Consider the following 23,745-nt stretch of genomic DNA (forward strand, 5'->3'; position numbering starts at 1 on the left):
GTGGCAGGCAACTTGGTACGCTGTCCACTAAATAGTACGGTTTATTCATATGCCTATGCTTTTATTTTGAAGGCAAATCACATCCACAACACCCAACAGGAAGCGCTAGACAAATAAAATAACTGCGCTTTCATCGCCCTCTTGTGTTGTAAACCATAGTGATTATAGTATATTACATTGTGCTTATTCAAAGTCACCGATTTTAGTGTGTTGCATTCTCTGCCAAAGCACGTAAACACGTTTCAAAATCACTTCGTAGTAAGAATTCATTCAATTTCTTATGCGTGAATGACAACCGCCGCACTGTTTCTGTCAGTCAGCTGGGGTAGGTGGGGTCACAAAGAGCCAAGATGGCTGACTTTGAGGAGCCGCTGTCAGATGAGGAGAAGGTTTGGACACTATTTAAGTATTTGCTTAACGCCAATTTCTTTGAATTGTAGAGAGGTACAGGTGTTATATGTTCACATGGAGTAACAGTTAAGTTTTGGAAAGAGAATGCCACTTTTTGCTCACGTATTGAAACGATAAACTTGTGTTTTTAGGCTACTACTAGCTAACTAGCCAGTGCTAGTCAAAGCTTATAGTCGGCTAGCGGCGGAATCAAACGCTGATAAAAGGGTTTAAACTGTGGACACCTGGACCCGAAAACTTTTAGTAGTTGTATCAGGATTCATGGAAATAGAAGTACAGACGCCCATTTCCAAAATTCGCTTTGCAGTGTTAATGTACATCTGCATTAATTACAGTGTAGGCTACGTATCCCTCCATATAACGCTAGCCTGCATTAGCGGCTAACGTTACTTTGCTTTGGATTTCTGGGTCAAACAGATTCAGTTGCAGCTCAAATACTTGTTAGCCTCACATGGCTCGAGATCAGGATATGTGTGCCCATAGTTTAGATGGAGCCTGATAGTGACACCCCCGTAATACCAGCGGCAGCTGGATACATTACCATTTGGAGAGGCACTGCTGAAGTTATTGTGAATGACAGACTGCTGCACTTCTGCTACTGTAATTTCCATGTACCCTATAAGACAATTATCTGGGCATCTGCAGGGTTGATTCAAAGCTAGAAACAAGGAGTGGCGACATTCTCCTGATAAAATCGGGCGACATTTAAGATTAAAGATCTGTTGACGATCAACCGAATGACTGAGGGCAAGATGATGGCATGGCTTTACAGTGACATGACACATAGTCTAGACAAGCTGTGTGTAATTCAGTGAGTGTCCAGTCTGTATTCATAACTCTTTGGATTGTCGACTTGTTGATGTTTGAGTACAGATTTGTTTTTCTTATTGAAGAGAGAAAATCATGTTTATCACAGGGAAAAACATTAGTTTGTAGTGTCTCTCTGTATACTGATTGTACAGCAAGGCACATTATTCTTTCAATCTGTATTTTATATATTTATATAATCTATATTTACTGCTTATTGTCGTTATCCTATTCTATTTTTATTAATATTTTTAAATCAACTTGTACGTGTATTATTGTATTTTATTTACCATTTTTATTACTTGTATTTATCTTTTATGCTTTATCTTTTATTATCTTAACTTATTTAATTGCAATTGGCGTGCATTAGTCTCTAAACCCATCTTTGCTTTCTTAGTATCCCCTGGTTTTTCAGTCACTTGTAAAGCACTTTGAATTTCATTTTGGTCTGTATGTTCTTACCCTTAGCACTTAAATCATAGCACTTATGTACTTAAGGTATCCTTGATAAATAGCAGCTACTATGGTCAGACGAGGGCTTGAAAATTGTTTCTATTTTTTCATTCTTACTTTATCGACGGTAATATGTTGTGGTCTCTTTCTTGTGACAAATGTTCTTATTGTAAGTCGCTTTGGACAAAAGCATCTGCCAAATGCCCTAAATGTAAATGTTTGAATAGAATAGAATAGAAGAGAAGAGAAGAGAATAGAAAAGATTTTTATTGCCATCATTTCAAAAACAATGAAACATAGATAGCAGCTCTTAGTTTGACAAATAAATATCAAATATAAATAAGTATAGAAATAGATAAAAATAGTAAAATATATACAACAAGATAAATAGACACGATTGAAGTTTTCTATATTGTTGAAAGGTGTTATATAAAAAAGTTTGATTGATTAATTGATTATTGTGATAGCTAAATTAGTTAATCACTTTAAATTTGCTTCAATAGGTCCGCATAGCGGCCAACTTTGTGACTCATGCCCCTCCGGGAGAGTTCAATGAGGTCTTCAATGGTAAGAATTTGCATATTTTGACAAAATGCCAATGATAATAATACTGTAATGTAGTAAATATAATCTGATAATAATATTTTAATGTTTTGTCTTATAAAGCACTATGATAACAGTGGTTTCTTTTGTCTTGCTAGATGTGCGGCTTCTTCTCAACAATGACAACCTCCTCAGGGAGGGGGCATCACAGTAAGTAACGCTCAATTAAGACAATCATTACATTTACACAGTTTGAATAACCTGAGCCTCTATATAAGGATATATTTGCAAATTGTGGTATATTATATCTTTGACAATGAAGAATATGAGTAAGGCCAGTGTTCTCAAAATGGTCAGTGGAAAACATATGTTGAAAGCTTTCTGGTGTCATTGTCCAGCTCCTTTGCCCAGTACAACATGGATCAGTTTACTCCTGCCAAACTAGAGGGCTACGATGAGCCGGTATGATTCAACCTTAAGTTTCTCCTATTTATTCCTGCAAAGCAAGCATCAAAGCCAGAATTTTCAATCTTCCTCTCCTATCTTTATAGGTGCTGATCACAGAGCATGGTGACTTGGGTCAAGGACGTTTCCTGGACCCCCGCAACCGCTTGTCGTTCCGCTTCGACCACCTAAGAAAAGAGGTCAGCGACGTGCAGCCTTATGAAGGAGAAACGGCCCTGAGAAGCTGGAGAGATGCCTGTGATACTTCCCTTAGTGCCTATGTCAAAGAGCACTACCCTACTGGAGTCTCCACGGTAAGGCACACAAAAAATTGTGACAAAATAGCAATCTAAGCGATATAGACTACATTTGACGCATGTCCATACTTACCTATATAATTTGTGTTTTGCAGGTATATGGGAAAACGGTTGATGGTCAGCAAACGATCATAGCCTGCATTGAAGGACATCAGTTTCAACCCAAAAACTTCTGGTATAGTGACCTCCTCTGTTAAAAAGCATCTCTAAGTATGTGTACATTTGATAGGAAATGGTGCTAATTGATATAATATTACCTAATCATAAATGTGAAAGTATCCTTGAGCAAGATACTGAACCCCGAAATTGCTCCTGACGCGCAGTTGGCACCTTGTGTGGCAGCCTCTGCCATCAGAAAAGGGCCCTGCGATGAGCTGGCGACTCGTCCAGGGATATACCCTGGCCTCCGCCCATATGAAAACTGGGATTGGCTCCAGTAACCCCCAGTAAAGCGGTAACATCCCCGTGACCCTCACGGATAAAGCGGTTAAGAAAATGAGATGAGATGAGAGATGAGATAAATGTGAAACATGAACAGTTTTGCCTTTTTAAAAAAAATACATGCTCAAAGTGATATAATTGGTCTCTCAGTTCCATTAAGGTTCCTGATGCTGCTGTCTGGTTATAATGTAGGACTGCTCTTTATTTCTCTAATGCAGGAATGGTCGCTGTAGGTCAGAGTGGAAGCTTACCATTGGTCAGTCCACTGCTCAGGTGGTGGGAGTGTTGAAAATCCAGGTGACTTGAATTCACTGTGCTCATCTTTCTTAATTATATATTTTTTTTTTAAAACCTCCAGCTTACTCATGAAGTTCTTCTCTGTCTCCTCAGGTGCACTATTATGAAGATGGGAATGTGCAGCTTGTTAGCCATAAGGAGGTAGAAGAATCAATACCAGTGACTGTAAGTAAAAAGCTTATACATAAGCAGTCTTTCAACAGTAGTTTAAACGTTATGTTGTTTAGATTGAGACTGGCTGTGTATTCACAGAAGATATCATTCATTGTTATTGGGTAAAAGGTGATGGTTGTGATGTGTTTTTGAAACAGAATGAAAGCCAGACAGCCAAGGAATTTGTTGACATCATTGAGAATGCAGAAAATGACTACCAGGTAAGCTACCTTTTATTGACTACATGTTTTGTATACTAATAATTAAAATTACAGCTGTTGCATACATGAAGAACCTTTTTTTGAAATGTAAAAATATTATACTAGATGTTTGTTTCCTCCTCTTCTTGCCCTCAGACTGCAATCAGTGAGAACTACCAGACCATGTCTGACACCACCTTCAAGGCCCTGCGTCGCCAGCTGCCTGTCACACGCACTAAGATCGACTGGAATAAGATCCTAAGTTACAAAATTGGCAAGGAGATGCAGAATGCTTAGGGGAAGGTCAGGGACTGACCAGGGAGACACCTGCTCCACTGGGCCCACAACCCACCTATACATGCGCAAGGACTAACCAAAGCAAAACTATATCAGTATGGGGCATGGAATTAATATTTAAAAATAAACAAAAAAAAAAAGTATAACTGAAGAGTTGCAGATTGTTAGGCACAGATATCCATCTGCTGTAAGGTTGCAGTTATGGAGATAATCCTGGTTTGGAGAACAAGAGGTTACGTCTGGATGTGTGTTGTGAAAGAGTTGTGCTGGGTCAGTGTGCAGGGCTGTGCTCAGGACTGCTACATCAAAGAAGGAATCACAGACCTCCCTAGATTCAGGTGTCGGACATTAAAATATTTCTTTTAGTTAAACTGATGCAGAACTTGTTCAGTAAAGATCTTAGCACACATGGAAAACAACCAAGGCAGCTGATGAGAGAAACTAAGCACACATTTCAGAGGCATAAAAATATGAATTGTTTGAAGGTTTTCATTTCATTGTTGGTGTCGTGTATGGTAGAATTGGGAATCAGGTGCATCAGTAAAATCGGGACATTTTCATCTGACATTTTAGCTGGTATCAAGCTTAAAGTATTGCTAAACTGACAACTTGGTTATAATTTGCCAATAAAAAACTGACAGTATTTCTACCTGTTCACATAATAGCATGATCCTCAGCATAGCTCTGTCCTTGCACTGTAGACATTTATGTTTGTCGGTGTCCGTCAGGGCTGAGGGAATGTTTACCTGTTTTCTGTTGTGCTCCACTGATGTACGTGTCTCCACCCATGAAAGCTATGATGACTGAAATAAGATAAAGCAACTTCTACGCTGCTGCATCTATAATGCATTCTCTGTTCTTTTACTTCGGCAACACCACCTTCATTGCTGTACAGCTTTTCCTTTGTGAAAGGAAAAACATACTCATATTAACCAAGATTTATTTGCCAAAATCTCTTTCCTATGGTAAAGAACTCCATCCTCCCACCCATGTATGCAAATTTCTATTTTAATATGCCGTTTTTTTGTTGGAGTATTAGAATATTGCACTCCTGACTGTAACAAGCTGTTTGTGTATTGGTCAATGCCAATTGAGAGCAAAGCAGTAAGGCAAGATCATATACTGTATATGTTACATGACCTCTGTAAGGCCACATCATACTGTATGTGTACATGACTTCTCAGTAGGCTGACTCTGGATCAGTTACTTGTTAGCTATACTATGTGCAGTGTTCAACCCTCACACTATACTACAACTGTGCGCCGATCAGTTATAAAGCTCAAGACTGTACTGCCCCATTCTGTTGTACAAATAAATGGATTGAACATCTCGGCTAGATTGTTATTTTCCTTCAATGTCGTCACACACAACCCTGATAGCCTATTAATCAAGATTGATTGTGAAGACTGGCAGCTGAAACTTTTTTAATAGAAAAACTCTGACACCTGTAAACTGCAATCTTTTAAGGCATTTTCAATTTATTTAAAACCACTAGATCTTGAAGCTGATCATGATATGCATATTTACTAGAGACAGCTGACAGAGACAGACAAATGGTGTAAAAAACTACAGGTTGAAACTGATTGGCAAAAATAACAATTGCTTTCAATCAATTCTTGGTTTTAAAGCCAGAAATATTTTTTTAAAAAACATGGTAAATCTAAAACAATCATCTGATGTGTAGCACTGTTAGAACAAGACACAAGACAATAAGTAAACTATTTGACAGATGCTATAGAAACAACAGTTACAGTAGCAAGATTCAATATGTCCATTATTGGAATATCCCAAAGGGTTATCACATATTCATGACCAATAGTCCTTGATTTGGGCGGATTAAGCTTCCCTGAACAAAATATCACAAAGTGTAGACAATGTATCTTACAGTAATGTAGTACAAAGTGTGCTCTCCCTTTTCAAGATAAGATTCAGTGTATTCATGACAAGTTCAAGAGAGAAAAAGCAGAACATGCATGTGTAGTTCATTCATAGAGAGACAAGAATCATCTGTGAATTCTGTAAACCATCCATTCAGTACAACATTGTTTTCATGGAGCCCCTCCACAACAACTGCATTAGAAAAACATACAAAAACTACTCACTAGTTTATTGTGAAATGGTGAAAGCTACACATTTGCTATACTTTACATCCATATACTGTACGTTAGCCCTTCAACTTGTTATACAGTTTTGCTTCTGACCGAAGTAGTCTTCTTTTGATTCTAACAAGACGATTTGAGCATTAAAAGAAAACGGAAAAAAGAAGTTTTGCAAAATCTCTTTCTTTCTTTGAGACCAAACAGGTCTTCGTTTTTTTTTTAATATATGTTTTTTCTTTTTGTTTTTTTTAAATACCCTTAATACAGGTTTAAAGTGGAAAATAACATAAATATTTATATTCTAAAACTTAAAACTTTGACAAAAATCTATATAAAGGAATAAAGACATGAATGTTAGAAATATTAAATCAAATAAAGAAAATCCATAATATACTACATTTTATTTCAAATATTTATTTTCCAATTGTTCTTCAAGTTGTAGTATTGAAGGTGTGACAAACTTAAATGAGTCTGAACCAGTCCAGCTTTGAAGTGTCAACTAGATATTAGTGCTATGAAGTGGGTTTAAGATGGAGAATCCAGTAACTGTTGGTTTGGGCCTGACTCATTTAGTTAGCTGCTAGAAGACAAAACCAGGTCAGGCTCCTTGGCTCCCTCCTGCCCACTGTTGCTGTGTCCACAGTTCCCTGTCAGCTCTGGGAAGAGACTGGTCCGACTAGAGTGACTTGGGGAGCCTGGAGTTGGACTCATGCCCGGCTTCTTGGGAGGGATCGGAGGCGGATGGGTCCTCTCAGAGCGGGGAGTGAGGGGGGAGCGGATGCCTGGAGACAGAGGCCCTGAAGAAGGTGACCTCCCCCCAGGAGGTGATGCTGCTACGTTGCGGTAGTCTGTACCAAATGGCGAGCTGCTGATTGGTGCCAGCTTGACGCCAGACTGCTGGCTGGTGAAGCGGGACAGCACCTGAGTGACAGTGTTGCGGGCCAGCTGCTTGGCTGTGCTGTGCTCTGGTGGGGGAGGGATGGAAGAAGTGGTGGGCGAGAGGTCCCTGGGGGAGAGAGGGCCACCGTGCTGCTGCTGCTCCAGCTCGGCCTGGCTCTGGAACTTGTGCCTGGCGGCCTGGAAACGCTGGTTGACTCCAGCCTGGTAGGAGGACTGATGGAAGCCTGGGCTGCCCAGGCGCTTGGCAAGAACAGGGGAGGAAATGGGGGAAGAGGAGAGGGAAGAGGAGGCTGTGCTGGAGGGAGACTGAGGATGAGGGTGAGGATGAATGTGAAGAGGAGAATGTAAAAGTACTCCTCCTGTATTCTCCACCACCCCTCCATTTTCTGCTCCCCTGCCTTCCTGTGTCAGTTCTGTCTCTTTATGAATGTGATAGCCGTTGACCTTTGACAGTGAGGTGGATTTAGGAGTGACAGTTGCCTTTCCGTCTGGCTCAGTCTGAACAGAGGTGGACACCACCATCATCTTGGAAAGCGACTCTTTCACCTCTGTCACGGCCTCCTTTGCCTCCTCTTTACATCCACCTGTTTCAATTAACCTCTTCCTGAGCTCCTCCAGCTGTCTCTCGAGCTCCCTACTCCTCTCCTCCTCTTTGCTGATCCTGGCCTTCATCTGCTCTCGCTCTGCGTCGAACTCGGCCAGCTGGCACTTCGACCCGGCCTCCAGCTGGGCTGCCCTGCTCTTCTCGTCTTCAAGAACCCCCCGGAGCTTCTCCAGGGCACTGGTCTCCTCTTGGAGCAAGGTGCGGAGTTGAGAGACCTTCTGAGCCTCCTCCTGAGCCAGGCTGCTGGCTTTCTGGAGCTCAAGAGTCAGAGATGAGGAGAGCTGCTGCTGCTGGGACAGTGACTCCTCCACCTGGCTGACTGCCTGTTCATGCTCCCTCTCTAACCTTCGCACTGTTGCACACTCCACTTCCAACTGGAAAGAGAGGGAGAAAGATTAAGGAGTCAGTGTGAGGGAGCTTTTCCAAATTTGGCCACAAGGAGGCAAAAGAACACTGCTTTACATGAGACCCAACACAGGATGAGAAACAGTCCCCCTTTTTTTAAAATTACAGTTCGCAAAAAAGGAGTTTTCTGTGTAAAACATTCTGATATGTATTTTGAACCACACTTGTTACTATAATTAAATTGGCAGCAGCTGACTGTCTTTGTATAAATGTTTAAATGGACCTCATTTCTCTCTGTTTTAGGCCTACTTCAAGGGTATTATTTTCCATTTTTCCATTATTTGCCAACAACATCCATGATCCTGGCTCTAACGTCTTCATGATTTCATTCAAATAGCTGATTTGAAACAGATCAAGTGGTATAAAACATGTATTATTTGGTTTATTAGACACAAAGCTTATAAAAATAGGGCTCACACAAAGCAGTGAGGTTTGAAATGACTGACATCCTTTGTAGGCGATCAAATTCCCGTTTCCCTCCCCGCTTACATAGTGTCTAATAAACTACATTCAAACGAGGTCCACTTGAGTCATACAGAAGTAGGAAAAGGGATGAAGGACAGTTTGTGCTGTTTCAGCATTAGAAGGCAGAGAAAGACATGTAGTTGTTCATGTTCTGCCTTGTTAAATAATTATTTGCTTACAGGGCATGTTTATGGAAAGTTCAGCTTTCCATGAGGTCAGTAAAGGGTGACTACGCAGCTTAAAAGCTTTGATGAGTAATGGAGGGAAATGGGAGGTGATGAAATACAATCGGGTGTATGATTAGTGGACAAAAAACAACACGTGCGGGAAAGCTTGAGGAAGAGTGGGAGACACTCAGGAACCCTGTCTTACATAAGGCCCTTGAGCGAAGTTTGTATAGTGGCTGATTGTGTGCTCGCAGTGTGCGTGCGTGAGCTGACCTTGCATTAGACATGGACATCCATTATCTCAGGTTTCCTGGGGCCATAAAGCCCCGCGGCTGCTGGACAACTAAACAATGGCCTCTTCCTCCTCTGTTTCCTATGGAACAGCCCTGTTCTTGTGCGTACGGGTGCCTGTGTGTGTCTGTACTGTAACAGGGCAGGCCCTCCCTACCCTACTGAGTTACACAAGGATTGCACCTTCCATCTTACAGCTACCCTACTGTGAACGACACGGTGCAGCCAGGTAGAGGAGGGGGAAAGGGAAGCAGAAAAATCTCTTCCACCAGATGTGCTCGTCTATCAGCAAGTGAGAGCTGTGAGCACCAGTTTTGCTGAGGCTTACAGTACACGTGGGCTTTTTGATCTATTACACGTCAGTCATACCTGTTGCAGCAGTTTGTCTCTCTCTGTCCGCAGCATGAAGGTGAAATCATCGCTGTGCGCAGATTCTTGGGCACGCCGTCGTTTCTCCTCCTCCAGATCAGCTATCATCTATCAAACATACAGCCCAATGAAACAATTATATGACACGACATGCAGATGGATTTCTTGCTGCAGGATTCAGTGCATGAATTTTACATCCTTCTCAAACTAGCTAATTACCTTTCTTTGATTTATTTTCCTTACAGGAAGTTCCCTGCACCGCACAGTATTGCTGCTGTGACACGTGGCCCCTGACAAATTCAGCCCGTGATGCAGAGCCTCCTTTTCATTACAAGCTTCTATTGTGGATTCAAACGAAGCGTCAAATGTTTTTCTTCATGTTTTGGGACCAATGATGTCATCACCCTAAAAGTACACTCACACAAAATTCCCAATTTGAATGAAGCGATTCATACGACTAAATGGAGCGCCGGGCGTCAAGTGAATGCAGATGCACAATATGATCCTTCTTTTGTGCAACAACATAAGCAATTTACTGTTTTTTTTGTCATTGTGATTATATAAATGTAATGTTTCAATTGTTCGATTGCTGCTGTTTGTTCCCAATTAAGCAGCAAGTGGGATCAAACCACAGCATAAATGCTGTTTTTAAGTGGTTACATCTATCTTTTTTTTCCCCCCTCAGTTGGACTTCTTGACTAAACAAAGCTCTGGAGTTTTTGGACATGTTTGGATCGCATGAGTCGGAGGCAATACTATGCAGCCACCACTTGAATCTAATTCTACAAATAGTATAATTCTAGTAATGTTAGTGTAGCCTAACTTTAATCTGCAACTATGCAGAAATACCACGTTTAAAGCAACATTATGTAGAAGTTGCCATTTTGTGTGATTTGGCGCTACCCACAGTTTCTGAGTGCAACACCACTGTCGTAAACACAAATACCGGGTCTGTAACAATTTATCAGACGTAATTGTAGGTGCTAACTACAAACTCATTACATTTTAACAATGTAATGTGTTGAAAACTTGCAGCTGTGCAGCATTGAAATGTTTTAATTGTCAACAATATCAATAAAACTTCAAACTATTCGGTTCAGCACTAATTGCAAGGATTTGTCTGTTTCATCAACTCTCTACAGTCCACTAATAGACATTCTATAGCTTCAGTGTTTATGACTCAGGGTGCACACTCTGCTCTGATAAAGCTGCATATCACCCCTGGGTGCGGCTGCCGTCTGTCTGCCTCGCTCCTCCAAGCCAAGTCTACAGCTGAATCATGGGGACCAATAGATACACGCATACATTCACACACACAACAAGCCTATTGTACAAGTGTGAGCTCCAGTCTGACACTGGCTGGCTGACTGCGGCATCGTCCCCACACGCAAATTTGAGATGGGCGAGCTGTGGAGCTCACTGAACGTGTGAAAGTGTGTTAATCGTATAGGAGTGTGCATTGCCTCTCACCCTCCTGTGTCTGTTTTCAGCAGCAGCCAACTGTCCCATCATCCTCTCCTGCATCCTCTTGCAGTGGGCCATGACCAGCTTAAGCACAGCCAGAGGGTTTGGGCCCACCGCCCGGCCCTGGAGGTGTGTGTGAGGCTGGGTGAGCGTGTTCTGGCGCTCCTCGGGCTCGCTGTCCCGCTGCAGGGCCAGGAATGGATCGCTGAGGTCATACTGGCCGTAACGCTCCTGGACGAAAGCGTCTCTGTGCTGAGCCTGATGGATACACACAAACATACAGCACACGTGTTATTGTGTTGTTGGGTCATTTCATTAATTTCTACTACACAGTTTAAAGCAAAGCAGGCAACATAGTGGCAATAAGACAGCAGGTGCCAAGAGTTGTGTATGATAATCCATGCACATGTTCAGTCCTGTCTGAGCAGAGAAAATGACCAGTGTGTTTGTGTACGTCAGTGCGCCGATTTGAGAGGATGAGGTCTCCTTTCCACACTGCAGCACAGGAAAAAATGTGGTAAGAATATAACACGAAGCCCGACTGCCAGTGCCAAGAAAAACACAAAGTAACTCATTTCAAACTCACTGTATGTAAATACACACACTCGCGCACAAGAGAAGAGCTTTTAGGTAATACGTTTACGTATTAATATCACCACAGTAGGTTTGTGTGTTTGTGTGTGTGTGCAGGACATCTTTGCGGACTGATGTTATTGTCAGTGTGAGCAGATGGTCTCTCCCCTCAACCCAAACACAAAGAGGTGAGGCACGACTGTCAACCCCCACCAGGGGCAGATGTTAACTCCTCCCCTGGGACGCAGGGGTGAAGGACTGGGCCATGAAATCAGACGCACACATAGAGCTGTTTCTAATGAAGAGGTTAGATTAAACCGAAAAATAAATAAATAAATAATTGAATAAAAAGCGACTTGTTTAAGAGTAAAAATGAGACCCTGAGGGACAAAATATTGCAGCTCAACCAACGTCAGTGTGAAACGTGATGGGACCTTATTGACCTCGCTCCGGGTCACCCTGATACAACGTCATGAGGTCTCATTAACTGCATACAGTGAGTTGGTTTGAGTTCCAGAGGCATGCAGGATCAGCTGGTGGGGCTAGTGATGTCAGCACATGCCGCGGACTTCACACCACGTGCCTTCGGGACAGCCGTCGCTGTCTCGTCGCAGTCCTCATCAGACACCGCGGTTCTCTGGCCTCCCTTCAATCCCCCTGCCCAAACATGCATGGCAGTGCATTCCTCTGCCTGTTCATCATCGTTTCTCAGAAAATGCCTCTCTTCACTTCCGCCTCTCTGTCAACCGCTCTTTTTCACACGCTATGGCAGCACAAATACACACATAGACACAAACACACACACACACACACACACACACATCCTGAGGGCATCAGTAAGGAGGCTGTATTTGAGGCTCTTTCTCCCGCTGAACAAAGAATGTGACCCTCAGTGAAGAGATTACAGGACTTCAACAAAGACACTGTCTCAATGCCTTCAGTCTCGTGCATTGTCTCCATGGCTGACCCAGTGGGCCTCAGTGTGTGAGAGTGGGTACGAGTATAGTATGTGTCTCTTTTTCCTTTTTTTTTGTGAATTTGAATGTGTACGTGTGTAAAAGTCTGAGTGTATGTTTACTTGTGGCTGTGTGCTCGCGTTTTTGTGCTGGGCTTTGGAGTAAAGCTGTAAGGCTTTTTTCATCAAGCTCGGGACAAAACTGCAGCTTCCTGAGGTAAATAACTGTTTAAACAGACCATTAAGGGCCGGGCTGAGATTGGATTGTGTGTGTGAGTGTGTGAGTGTGTGTGTGTGGGTGTGTGTGTGTGTGTGTGTGTGTGTGTGTGTGTGTGTGTGTGTGTGTGTGTGCATGTGTGTGCGTGTAGCAGTCCTAGCTGGTCTCCCATGGTTTTCTTGGGATAGTTCTGATCATAATGACAGAGTGTGCTTTTCTTTATGAGAGGGCACAACAAGCAAACCCTCTCTGCTGCAAAGCTCTCATTTCTGCCCGACTACTGATGACAACTGTCTCTCCAAATAAGTCATGGGAAGGGGCTGTGTTATATGCTGCTAATATACCTTTTCCCACTGTTTCATTATCAACAGTTACGCTTTTTAACTTTCATCAAGTATGTAAGAATTCATCCACAATTTCATGCAATGTTGGAGTGATCAAAAAGGTTGTGCTCGGGTATTTCCTTCTTCAACAGCCTGTATCCTCCGATGCATTCTCGCAGCTTTAACGAGGTGTGAAAGACAATCTGATGCTTTTCACCTGGAAAAAGTCTCTGTCAGTCAGTTAGCTACAGCCTTAGGGCACAATCATGTCCTTGTGTGAGCTGAAAAGAGCCAGGGAGTCCTGTTACCTTAGTGAGCCTCTGTAATGACTCTCAAACAATGAAGTAAGCTTCTAGCAAGGACAAAATTACAGCTCTGAATGGTACTGGGTGCATATCTCCTCTTACAAATGTACTGCTTAGCCCTTAATCTGGCTCCTAAAATCATGCTGAAAGAACAACATTGCAATCAAAAATGAAGATGAATACATATTCATGGACATATATACAGTATGCATGTGCATCTATGAGCAAAGCTGGCACATGTCTGCCTAAGTGGTTCTTAGCATGACTGGCTGTCTCCAGCGTAATATACAGAAGCTTTGCAGTGGGGGTTATGGGAAAAGTATGCATTCCTGGTGAATTAGTCCGCTCTCCAGAAGAACAGTTAGACGCAGAGACAAAAGGACAGCAGGACCAGACCTGTCAGATATGAAAAGCTAATGTCATGGAATTTAAGGAGTCCTGTGCAAGAGTCTTTGCAACAAGAGGACAGAGGACAATGCATCAGGATGCTCCAACATTTCACTTTGGTTAAAGGGGCAATATGTAAGAATTTTAAAAGATTCAAAAGTTGACCAAAATTCATCATCAGGATGTGAAGAAATAGCAGTTTTGATATTGTGATGCGTTGTTTCAGAGATATCTACTGAAGTTAGCATGCTAACAAGCTAGCCCCATCTCATCCCGGTCCACATATCCTACTAGCGGTGTCAACACTCCCCTGGTCCCCGAGTTCCCAATACGAATGGCTAACTGAGCTAACGGCAGCAACAGTTAGCAGCAGAAAGTGGTTGCTGAGGTGATATGCTGCCCCCTATTTTTTTTTAGTATGAATATGACAGGTGGCCAATTCTTGAAATTCTAATTAAAACATTTTAAAAAATAGCTAAAACTATCAACAAAATGCGAAGAAATAGCCGTTTTGAAATTATGATGTCTATGCATTGTGTTTTCAGAGATATACTGAAGTTAGCATGCTAACCAGCTAGCCCCTGTCCGGCCCAATCCAAATATCCTATTCGCTTTGTAAACGCTAACCTTCCGCTGTTCCCCAAGCTCCCAGTCCGTACAGCTAACTGAGCGAACTAGCTAATGGCAGCTACAGTTAGCAACATGAGGCGGTTACTCTGGTGATATGCTGCCCACTATTTGTTGAGTATAAATTTGACATGTGGCCTATTCTTATGTTTGCACCTTTAAACAGCAAAATAAACTAATAATGAGGTTGTCTTTGCCAAACCAAAAAGTAGTTCATGTAACAAGAATCTTGATTATAAACCTGCAGTGCAGGGAAAGTCTCGGGCAATTGTTTGAGAAAAGAAAAGAGGACAGTAGGTCAGATGCAGACACACTTGTGTTGGATCCTGTTCAGATTTATGACTCTGGCCTCAGAGTTTTCTTGGATGAAGAAGCAAGACTTCAGTAGTGCAGTTTATCTCCCAGGGAGTGGACAATTACTCTGCTCTACTTCTGTAAGGAAACAGTCAATGGACCACTTGTCAGCCGTGTTGAATAACAGTTCTTGGCAGGTGAGGGGTATCAGTCCACTGGCAGTCACATCTGATTTAACAGAGCTGGTGAGGCTGCAAACTCAAACAGACACAAAGGGCTCTGACCCATTTTGTTGTGTGCTGGGCATTAGAGCATTAAGAAATTACAGAACAGTCAGCTGGGGAAACTCCAAGAACTTATTAAACAGTGTCCATGGCCACAAACAAAATAGAAGCTGAATTACCCATCGATCAATTTCTCAGAAGATTCAATTCAGTCTTAACATCGTGGCATCTCTCCATCTCTGATTAACTGATATTCGGAGAATGAAAACGTTTGTCAAAAACATAATTTAGTGCCTCACGCAGACATTGCAGAAAACAGAGTTGGGTGAGAGAGAGAGAGAGAGAAAGAGAGCCTTTATAGCCCCCTTTTCATTTATAGCAGCACAGCACAGCACAGGTTAGTACATTCACTTCAGTTAGTTAAAGTTACACTGATTAGTTTGTCCAGTTGATGCAGAACCACTAAGTATCAGTGTTTCAAGTGAGGGATCATGCTATTGTTTCAAGGTTGTGTGTGTGTGTGTGTGTGTGAGAGAGAGAGAGAGAGAGGGAGAGAGAGATGAGATTTTAAGTGTTTGCTTTTTTAAGTGTAAGCTAAGGTGTACTTACGGCTTAAGCTGTATCCTCCACACCTCCCACCCACACATTAACCACAGATGGCACTAAGATAACTGGGCAGACACCAAGCAAAACCTCACTTTACTTTATGGGCCGTGCAATGAGACAACTTCCAAGTAATGTTTAACAGCCTCAGACGCTATCATCAGTGGTTTCTGATGAAACATGGAAGCAGGTGCTCTCACCCTTTGGTCAGACAGTGCATAGCATATCATTAGGAGGAACAAGGAAGTGCTCCGGTGTTTCTTGAAAAAATAAATAAATAAACAGAATTAGCTCTCTGATGGCGACACAAGCACAAACCTCATTGAGAAAGCAGCGATTTTTTTCTTATCTCAGACGTGGTTTGGCCTGACCTCTGATATCACTATTTTATTTGTAGCAGGCAAATACTCTCCTGTTCAGTGCAAACAAGGTGGAGTTTTTTTACCATTACAGGTATCACCCTTCTGGATCTAAAGATAGGAAAGGCTTCCAGACAAAAGGCATCCGACCAACAACATGTGCGTGGTGCGCTGTGTGTAGGTGTGTGGTTCTGTGCAACCGTTTTTAACAATAAAAGCAAGACGCTATCATCGGGTGCTTTGATGTCAACCGAACATTCAGGTCAGAGAGCTTTACTCTCGCAGGCCCCCGGGCTCAGGCTGTTGATTTGGAAGGGCTTCACTGACATCATACACCAGTGTGCATTGCAGTGTTATAGATAGGCACTGCTTTGCTGTGTAGTTTCTGCTCTTTACTTAATCATACTTTCCCCTAACCAATCTTGACAACATGTCCAAATTGGGCAGTGATTCTTGTACAGTGACAGAATACACAATCTTATCTGAACAGCACACTCTAGCCAGGCCCTATTGTTTTATGGAGTCAGGAAAAGACGTCAGCCTGCAAAAATAGATAAAGCATTTTAGGATTACAGGATATGACACCATATGAAAAACAAAACAGGCCCTGCTGAGCATGACTGGAACATTCTAACCACCGCAAACCTGGTTGCCAGTGCGAATGAAAACCACTGTCAAACAGCGATATGTTTTACAAGAAGCTGAAGCAGTTTTAGCTACTGAGAACTTGCTCTATGATGGATTTATGTCATTAAACAGAACACAATAACAGCATTAGTTCCAATATTGGCGTAAACAATCATCTATTCAACAGATATGCCACTCCTGTTGGAATGCAGGACCTGTTTCTGCCGTCAAGTTCTCAGGAATGTTCCCTCTCGTAAAACTGCTTATCTGTGTCCTTGGTGACGAGAGCCAAAAACAGTGCGATCAACAATCTGTAGAGACAAGCCCCAAAGGTGACACCATCTTATGAGTAATGAAAGCAAACACTGATACACTTCCAAGTCCTCAGGGGATTTTCTGGGTGGGAAGGAAGGGTTAAAAAGCGCCTGAATGCGGTTGTCCCGAGCAATCTAAAGGCATCCCAAGTACTTGCTGCTGAGAGGAGGAAATATTTAAAGTTTGGATTGGAGAGCCTCCCTGCCTTTTTCACAACCCTCCTCACATGCGAGTAAACACAGCGAGTTTGGTCAATGCAGTATTTAAGCTGTACAGACTGAGAGGGGAGAGCTCTAGTTAGAGAAAAACACTGTTTGTGGCAAATCAAGATCCAGGCTAGAAAATGAGCCAAGAGACAGAGAGGGACAGACAGTACTTCCTGGGTGCCAGAACAACGCGCAGAGACAGAGCTCGATATTGGACTATATTGGCCTGCTATCAACCCCTTCTGCAGCCACATGTCATGCACACAATCTGCCCGAACATGGACCACTCAGTCAAAATGGTATACACACCCCCAGTGGGTAGAAAGGAAGTCAGTGATTTGAGCCTACAACTCTGTACATCCTTTCCACAATAAACACCGCAGCCTCTAACTGGCCCACAAGAGACCACCAGAGTGTGTGTGTGTGTGTGTGTGTGTGTGTGTGTGTGTGTGTGTGTGTGTTAGAGTGAGTGGGCAGATAGGACATGGGTCATGGTCAAAGATGAAAGACCCCCCGTAATGTGGCTGTGTGTGAGGAAATAAGAAGGAGGAAAGGAGGAAGAGGGGGGAAAGCAGTATAAGTAGAGATATGGAAAGAGGAGAAGTTCAGACAATAAGGCGACTGTACATTTGTCCTAAGGGAATGACTGTGTGTGTGTGTGCGTTGAGTTTCGGTTCAAACCCTGCATGCGTCAGATCTGGACAGATGCCACTGAAGATGCATCTGAGCTGGTGCTGGTTGGAGCAGCTTCCCCTCAGGTCTCATGATTAAAGCCTCGCTCTCTGGCTAGATAAACTTCACAATCAAAGCCTGTTTATTAGACCGAGACAGTCAATGTTGCTACTTGTCCTCGTCACAGCTTCGATCACTACTTCAGACAATGAGTCAAGCGTTTAGGGCTCAGGCAGCCTCATGGAGCGGCTGCTGTGGTCATCAGTATGAAAGGCGGCCAGAGGCACGGAGAGAGAGACAATTGGACTAGACTCAAACACTGTGAAGCCTTGTAGCCGAGGAAAAGCTGAGTGAATGAACTGCACAAAACTGAGGATTAAAGGAGGAAAGCCTGTGACAGAAATCATCTTTAAACATTAGACATCTTCAATGTGATATGGTCGTTGTTGTTGTTGAGTAAAGCCAGCATTAAAGGATCACCCAAAAATGAAAATTCAGTCATTATCCACTCATCGCTATGGGGATCGGCTGTCGGGTGAGGTAGTCCACAAAACATTTCTGGAGCTTCACAGCCAAAACAGTGTTGCAACATTCTCCTAAACAACTGAAGTATCTGGGGACTTGTTTTAAAATGTAAAAAACAACTGAAAAAAACCCTCATTAATGGATCCATACAGCTCGTCCGGTGCAATCCAAGTCTCCAGAAGGTTCGAGATCCCAAATTAATTGGAAATCTCATTCACACCTTTTTTAAAGCCAAAATCTTCACTCTAGCTACTTAGCTATAAGCCTTATCTGAAGTGGGTGCACAAGCTCAACCGCGTGTGGAGAGTGAAAAAAACGTCTTTTAAAATCAGTTGGGGATCTCGGGGCCTCTGGAGACTGGGATTCTACCCAACAAGCTGTATGGTGGCATCTTATAGGGTTAATAGACTTAGTTAGGTTAAGTCCCCATCTACTTCAGTTGTCGAGGAGAATGCTGCAACACTGTTTTTCTGGGAAGCTCTTCGAATGTTACCCAACTTTCCATTGGCATGAGAGTGAGTGGATAATTTTTGGGTGAACTTATCCTTTAAGTACGGCCACCTACTACGACAAAGCATGAACAGAAAGAAGTGAAATTTTTTTTAGAGGTGCTGGATTATTTTCACAGTATTATCATATCTGTATTATTAACATGATAAGAGTTTTTTATTCTCAACTATCATGGATATCTTCAATACTATGTTATATCGCTACATCCTTGTATCAGAGGTTGTCCGAGGTGTCTGTGTCTTCATATTAATTAGTGGAAATGCACAGCAATCTCTGACTGACTTGAAAAACTGCATCTTCTCTGTATTTTCTAAGTGCTCACTACGCAGTTGGATGCAGCTGATTGTCAGAGGCAAACAACTATTACAAGGATTTAAACTATGCACCCTAGGCAAGGTACCAAGTAGCCACCAAAGTCCTCCTCCTCAGGGAACATTTTGTTTCTGCTTAGCAGCAAGCGGATATTCCTGGATTAAAACTAATGTGAGTGCAAAATTGCTCAAGGCACATTTGAGACACAACAGGTAACAACTGCAGCCTGTCTGAACTGGGTGTCGACACAATGGGGACATATCTGGGTCTGTGTAGAGCCCGAATTGGGAAAAAAAACAAAGTTTAAAAAGAGAAATAAGGATTTTATCTGTTGTGACCAGCATTAATGTCGGTGCTTAGTGGAAAGAAAGGCCTGGGAAACCAGAATGACTCCTGTGCCATTGTCTTTACTAGCTCTGTTTCCCTGTTTTCCTGTTTACACATCCCCTCCCTGCTAGCTCACATTCTTTTTGGGGGGTGTAATGCTGAAACAGGTTCATTTGGTGTCCTTCAGTAAAGGCAGGCGAGAGAGCGTGTTATTATTTCATGGGTCGCAGAGTTACTTCTTGTATTCTTTCTCAGTTATAATTAGTTATATATGTGAGGTGTGCTGCAATATGTATGACATATGTCCATCCGTGTGTATCAGTGGCCAACTCACCCTGAGGGCATGTATGACCACATCCTGGGCCTCCAGCTCTCCCTCCAAGATACTGAGGAGAGTCAGCAGCTCTGCTCGGCTAAGAGCCTCCACGTTCATCTTCTCATCCTTAAGATATAGAGGGAGTGAGAGAGAAAAGAGAAAGAGGAGTTATTTCAAGAGTTAAATAAGCTTCTGGGTATTATAAATGGATTTATGTGGTAGCATGTCTGAGTTCATTTTGAGTGAGTGAGTGAGTGGCACGGAGCTGATATTGGATGGGACTCGGGGTCCCATCTGTGGTCTCACTGGGCTGTGCTCAGGGTTATAAACAGGAAGCCATTAGCATATCTGCATGTTAAGTTGCTAAGGGACTGAGGACAGCTGTCTGCTCCATTCAGTCTGCACTGTCCAGGTTCAGTGTGCTCCAAATACCAACAGAGTTAGGCAAATGTAATTGTCTGGCACACACTTTTAATGTACTATCCACCCCCGCCACTCCATGCACTGTATCCTGTGATTCATCAGCTAGGTCCAGTCTAGTCACAGGGTCCAGACATAACACGCCAAACTCAGCTGACATCACCCTTAAAATTAAAAGAAAGAGAGAAAAGAAAACACAGTTGGCTTCATCCTTTTTTAAGCAGGGATGAGGTCACTTTCAGGTCATAATCATGTACAGGCTGTGAAGTCAGACAAAAGAAGCTATAATGATCAGCCTGTCTCTCATGACTCACGTCAAAAAACAAAAGCCCAGTGCAGGATCACTTAAGAGTTTACAGTCCGATACCGATTATTGGTGATCAAGCAGACCGATGACTGATCCGCATTTGCAGTAAAAATTTCAATCTTGGTGTCAAAACTTAGAATAAGCAGTGATGGGATTACAATTTACTCAAGTTCTGCACTCAAGTACAATTTTCTGCTGCTTTGTACTTCCACTCCACTACATTTATTTGATCATTTTAGTTACTAGTTACTTTGCAGATTCTGATTATTCAGTTTTAATTGGCTCTTGTTTGGGAAGTGTAATCAGTCAGATAGTGTTTTGGGCGGGGCATTGAGTGAGTGTGGTGACTACAGACAGAGCATCAGCAACAGGACACAAACAACACTGATACCGGTAATTGTTAAAATGCTGAATATCAGCCCCAATACTTCTATTGCAGTTGCTATTCCTATGCAGTGTGTATACCTCTTTAACCTACACAAGATACAGATGGGTGTCAGATGAAAATAAATCCCACATAAGGTGTCTCGGTAAGGTGTTGGGCTGCCAGAACAACTTCAGACTTGTTCCTCTGCTGGAGGGATTAACACCATTCCTCCAGAAGATTTTAGTGTTGTGATGGTGGCGATCACTCTCTATCTAATGGGTCCCAAATCTACCCGTGTTCAGTTGACATTAGATCTGCTCTCTGCAAAGGATATAGCATACAATCCTTATCCTTTTCAAGCCTTAGTGACCCTTCATTCCCCGTAAGGAAGCATCTGCGTTTGTTATGTTTTTCCACTTATTTGTTCTGGGTCTGCCTTGAATTTGTCGCCCGTCTTCTGTATTCAAAGTGAAAGCAACAGCCTCTCCTCTCCTCTCCTATTTACTTTCTTGCAGCAGAGTCCAAATTCCTCTGTGCACTTTGTGGATCGCCACAAATCATCAAAGTGTGAATCAGCAGATATTTACTGGCTCCTTACTTGACGTGCAGGCTATAGCGAGGGTGGCTTGCAGTTCTGTGATATTAGCTGGCTCGGATAATAGTGTGTGTTTGATGTGTTGGGCTGTCAAAGTAGGCCAAACTCGCTTTGTGTCACATGATATCTGAAAATCAGCTTCCATGGAAAATCATTCCAGCATTCCAGGGATGCCCGCACCATGGGAATCATCACTCAGGGGTAAATCCTTGAATCCCACTCTGCAGCCCACATTGGTTTCAAGTGGCAGTGCTGCAGTTTGGCTTTGTGAGGCTTGGTAGATAAACTGATTGGATGTAAATATCTCGACAGTGCTGTCATGAGATGGTACATTAATGCAAATCAGCAAATGATCAAGTCATGACAGAAGCCAGCTGACAACACAAGCCAAAAATGGCTCCATGTCAAACTGTTGACTCTTTTCCGCCTCATTTTCCTTCACCCTCTTCACAGTCATTTCTCTCAGGTATAGCAAACAACATCTGGGTTAAACTTTAGTCATCTTGGCTGAGGAACCAGGAAGGATCTGTGCTAGCGTGCTCAAAGTGCAGGACAGGCTGCTGCTCAGTGTGCTCAGGGCTATCAATGATCGCAGTGGTTGCTGAGGAACAGCAGAGGATCCACCTGCCGTCTTGGGCCTTTGTCTGACACAAGGGACTGTCATTATTTTCCGTGCTGGCAACATGCAGTTCAATTTCTAAGTGTCACAGATATCACACAACACAACAAATTAGCCATTATCTATATAGATTGCCAGGAGTGATAATGGTAAAATCAATACTGCATCAATAGCAGTGAAGTACACACACCCATTAGCCTGAAAATGAACTCAACACAGGACCCCTGGATCCCAGCGGCTGCTGCTCTCATCTACCATCTATCTTCATGCTATTTTGACATAATCATTCAGCGTTAAGTCCTGCCTATTTTGCTGTAATGGCTGTAAAGTTTCACTTAGCCAGAAATGCCAAAGCCCCGTGCAGGACGAGCACATATCAGAGATCTGTCTATGGACTTTTGCATTTTTTGCTTTCTCACTAAAAAAGAAAGAGGGGGGAAAAAAAGCCAAAATTGGAGAGAGAATCACTAGAAAGCAGAAGCAGAAATCTCCACAACCTTCCGTGTAAACATACCTTCATGCGCTCCGTTCCGGCCGCATTAATTGTTCTCCGGATCCCAAAACGAGGCTCCACAACAGCGTGAATCAAAGCCGTCCACTGTCACAAGCGCTCTGAGGCGAGGGCGAACAACAGACGTTCAGGGACGAGGCCGCCAGCCAATCAAAGGGGCGTAGTGCAGCGTTCTGACCAATGGCTGGCGGGCTTTTCGCTGGGGGGCGGGGACAAGGGCGTTCCCGGGTTTGTGGGATAAACCTCTTTGTTTCGGACGTCCAGTGTTGGGTTTTGCGCCCGTCGCTTGGTCTCAGTCAAGTGCTCGCGGATTCGTCCTAACGATGGCGCAGTTCACCCCGTTTGTTAATGAGAAGAACTGTCTAAGTTTTAAGCAAACGACTCCAGTTAATAGTGAATAATGTAATCATCTGAAATACAAGCCAAAGATGTATTAAAGAAACGATTGTGAGTTATGCTCCCGCACAGACACAGCCATAAACATAGACATACATTACTTCAAATCCTCTTAAAATTGACGCCTGGTGGAGAAAAGGGGCTGGCATCGTGTAAACACAGTGTTTCAACTCCCCTTAATGGTCAGATGACAGTATAGCAACATGGCCCATGACCTCTCATCATGCCGAGGGGTGAGCATGATGAGAGCATGTCAGCCATGTCTTTCAGCCTGTTTCCTCAGTTTGGTGTATTTCGACTATTATCTCATTTGGGTGTGCAGCCCTAGGATCAATGAAATCAGCCTGATTTGGGGGGCAACGCTGGCACTTTACGTTTGTACATCAGTAAGATTTGTTCCCCACCATTTTTTTTTAAAATACCTTATTTCCAAAAAGGGCCTTTTAAAATTTCCTTTGGGGATCATCCTGTCCTGGGCATGAGCAAGGCTATCAAAAAATATTAACTAACAAATGAATTTAAATTAATCTTCATGTGCCATTGTGCATTTTATTCCCCTGCTGTAATTATCTACCTCTATCTACCTTAAATCACATGCGGAAGACTATTTAAAAATGTGGTTTTCATTGGAGCCCTCATCTCCCCAGGACTTTTCGATACCAGCTGACGCCCTTGTCAGTGATACATGGAGATCATGACTCAAAATATTGAAGCAAGTAGTTTAGG

The 23,745-nt window shown here is 42.9% G+C and overlaps 2 protein-coding genes across 2 annotated transcripts; one reads left to right on the top strand and one right to left on the bottom strand.

The window, feature by feature from the left end:
* The first annotated feature begins 311 nt into the window (after positions 1–311).
* On the top strand, positions 312–5,692 carry capza1b (capping actin protein of muscle Z-line subunit alpha 1b). The gene is made up of 10 exons (XM_073470704.1): positions 312–389; positions 2,175–2,238; positions 2,373–2,424; positions 2,613–2,676; positions 2,766–2,972; positions 3,071–3,150; positions 3,635–3,713; positions 3,807–3,878; positions 4,025–4,087; positions 4,223–5,692. The coding sequence occupies exons 1-10, from the start codon at positions 351–353 to the stop codon at positions 4,361–4,363; spliced, it is 861 nt and encodes a 286-aa protein (XP_073326805.1). The 5' UTR covers positions 312–350; the 3' UTR covers positions 4,364–5,692.
* A 124-nt stretch (positions 5,693–5,816) lies between these two features.
* cttnbp2nlb (CTTNBP2 N-terminal like b) lies at positions 5,817–22,697 on the bottom strand. The gene is made up of 5 exons (XM_073471166.1): positions 22,627–22,697; positions 19,823–19,930; positions 11,134–11,385; positions 9,664–9,771; positions 5,817–8,340 (listed from the first exon to the last, which is right to left on the bottom strand). The coding sequence occupies exons 1-5, from the start codon at positions 22,630–22,632 to the stop codon at positions 7,036–7,038; spliced, it is 1,779 nt and encodes a 592-aa protein (XP_073327267.1). The 5' UTR covers positions 22,633–22,697; the 3' UTR covers positions 5,817–7,035.
* Between the last annotated feature and the right edge of the window lie 1,048 nt (positions 22,698–23,745).

Source organism: Pagrus major, chromosome 7 (genome assembly GCF_040436345.1).
Source record: "Pagrus major chromosome 7, Pma_NU_1.0".
NCBI classification, from domain to species: Eukaryota; Metazoa; Chordata; class Actinopteri; order Spariformes; family Sparidae; genus Pagrus; species Pagrus major.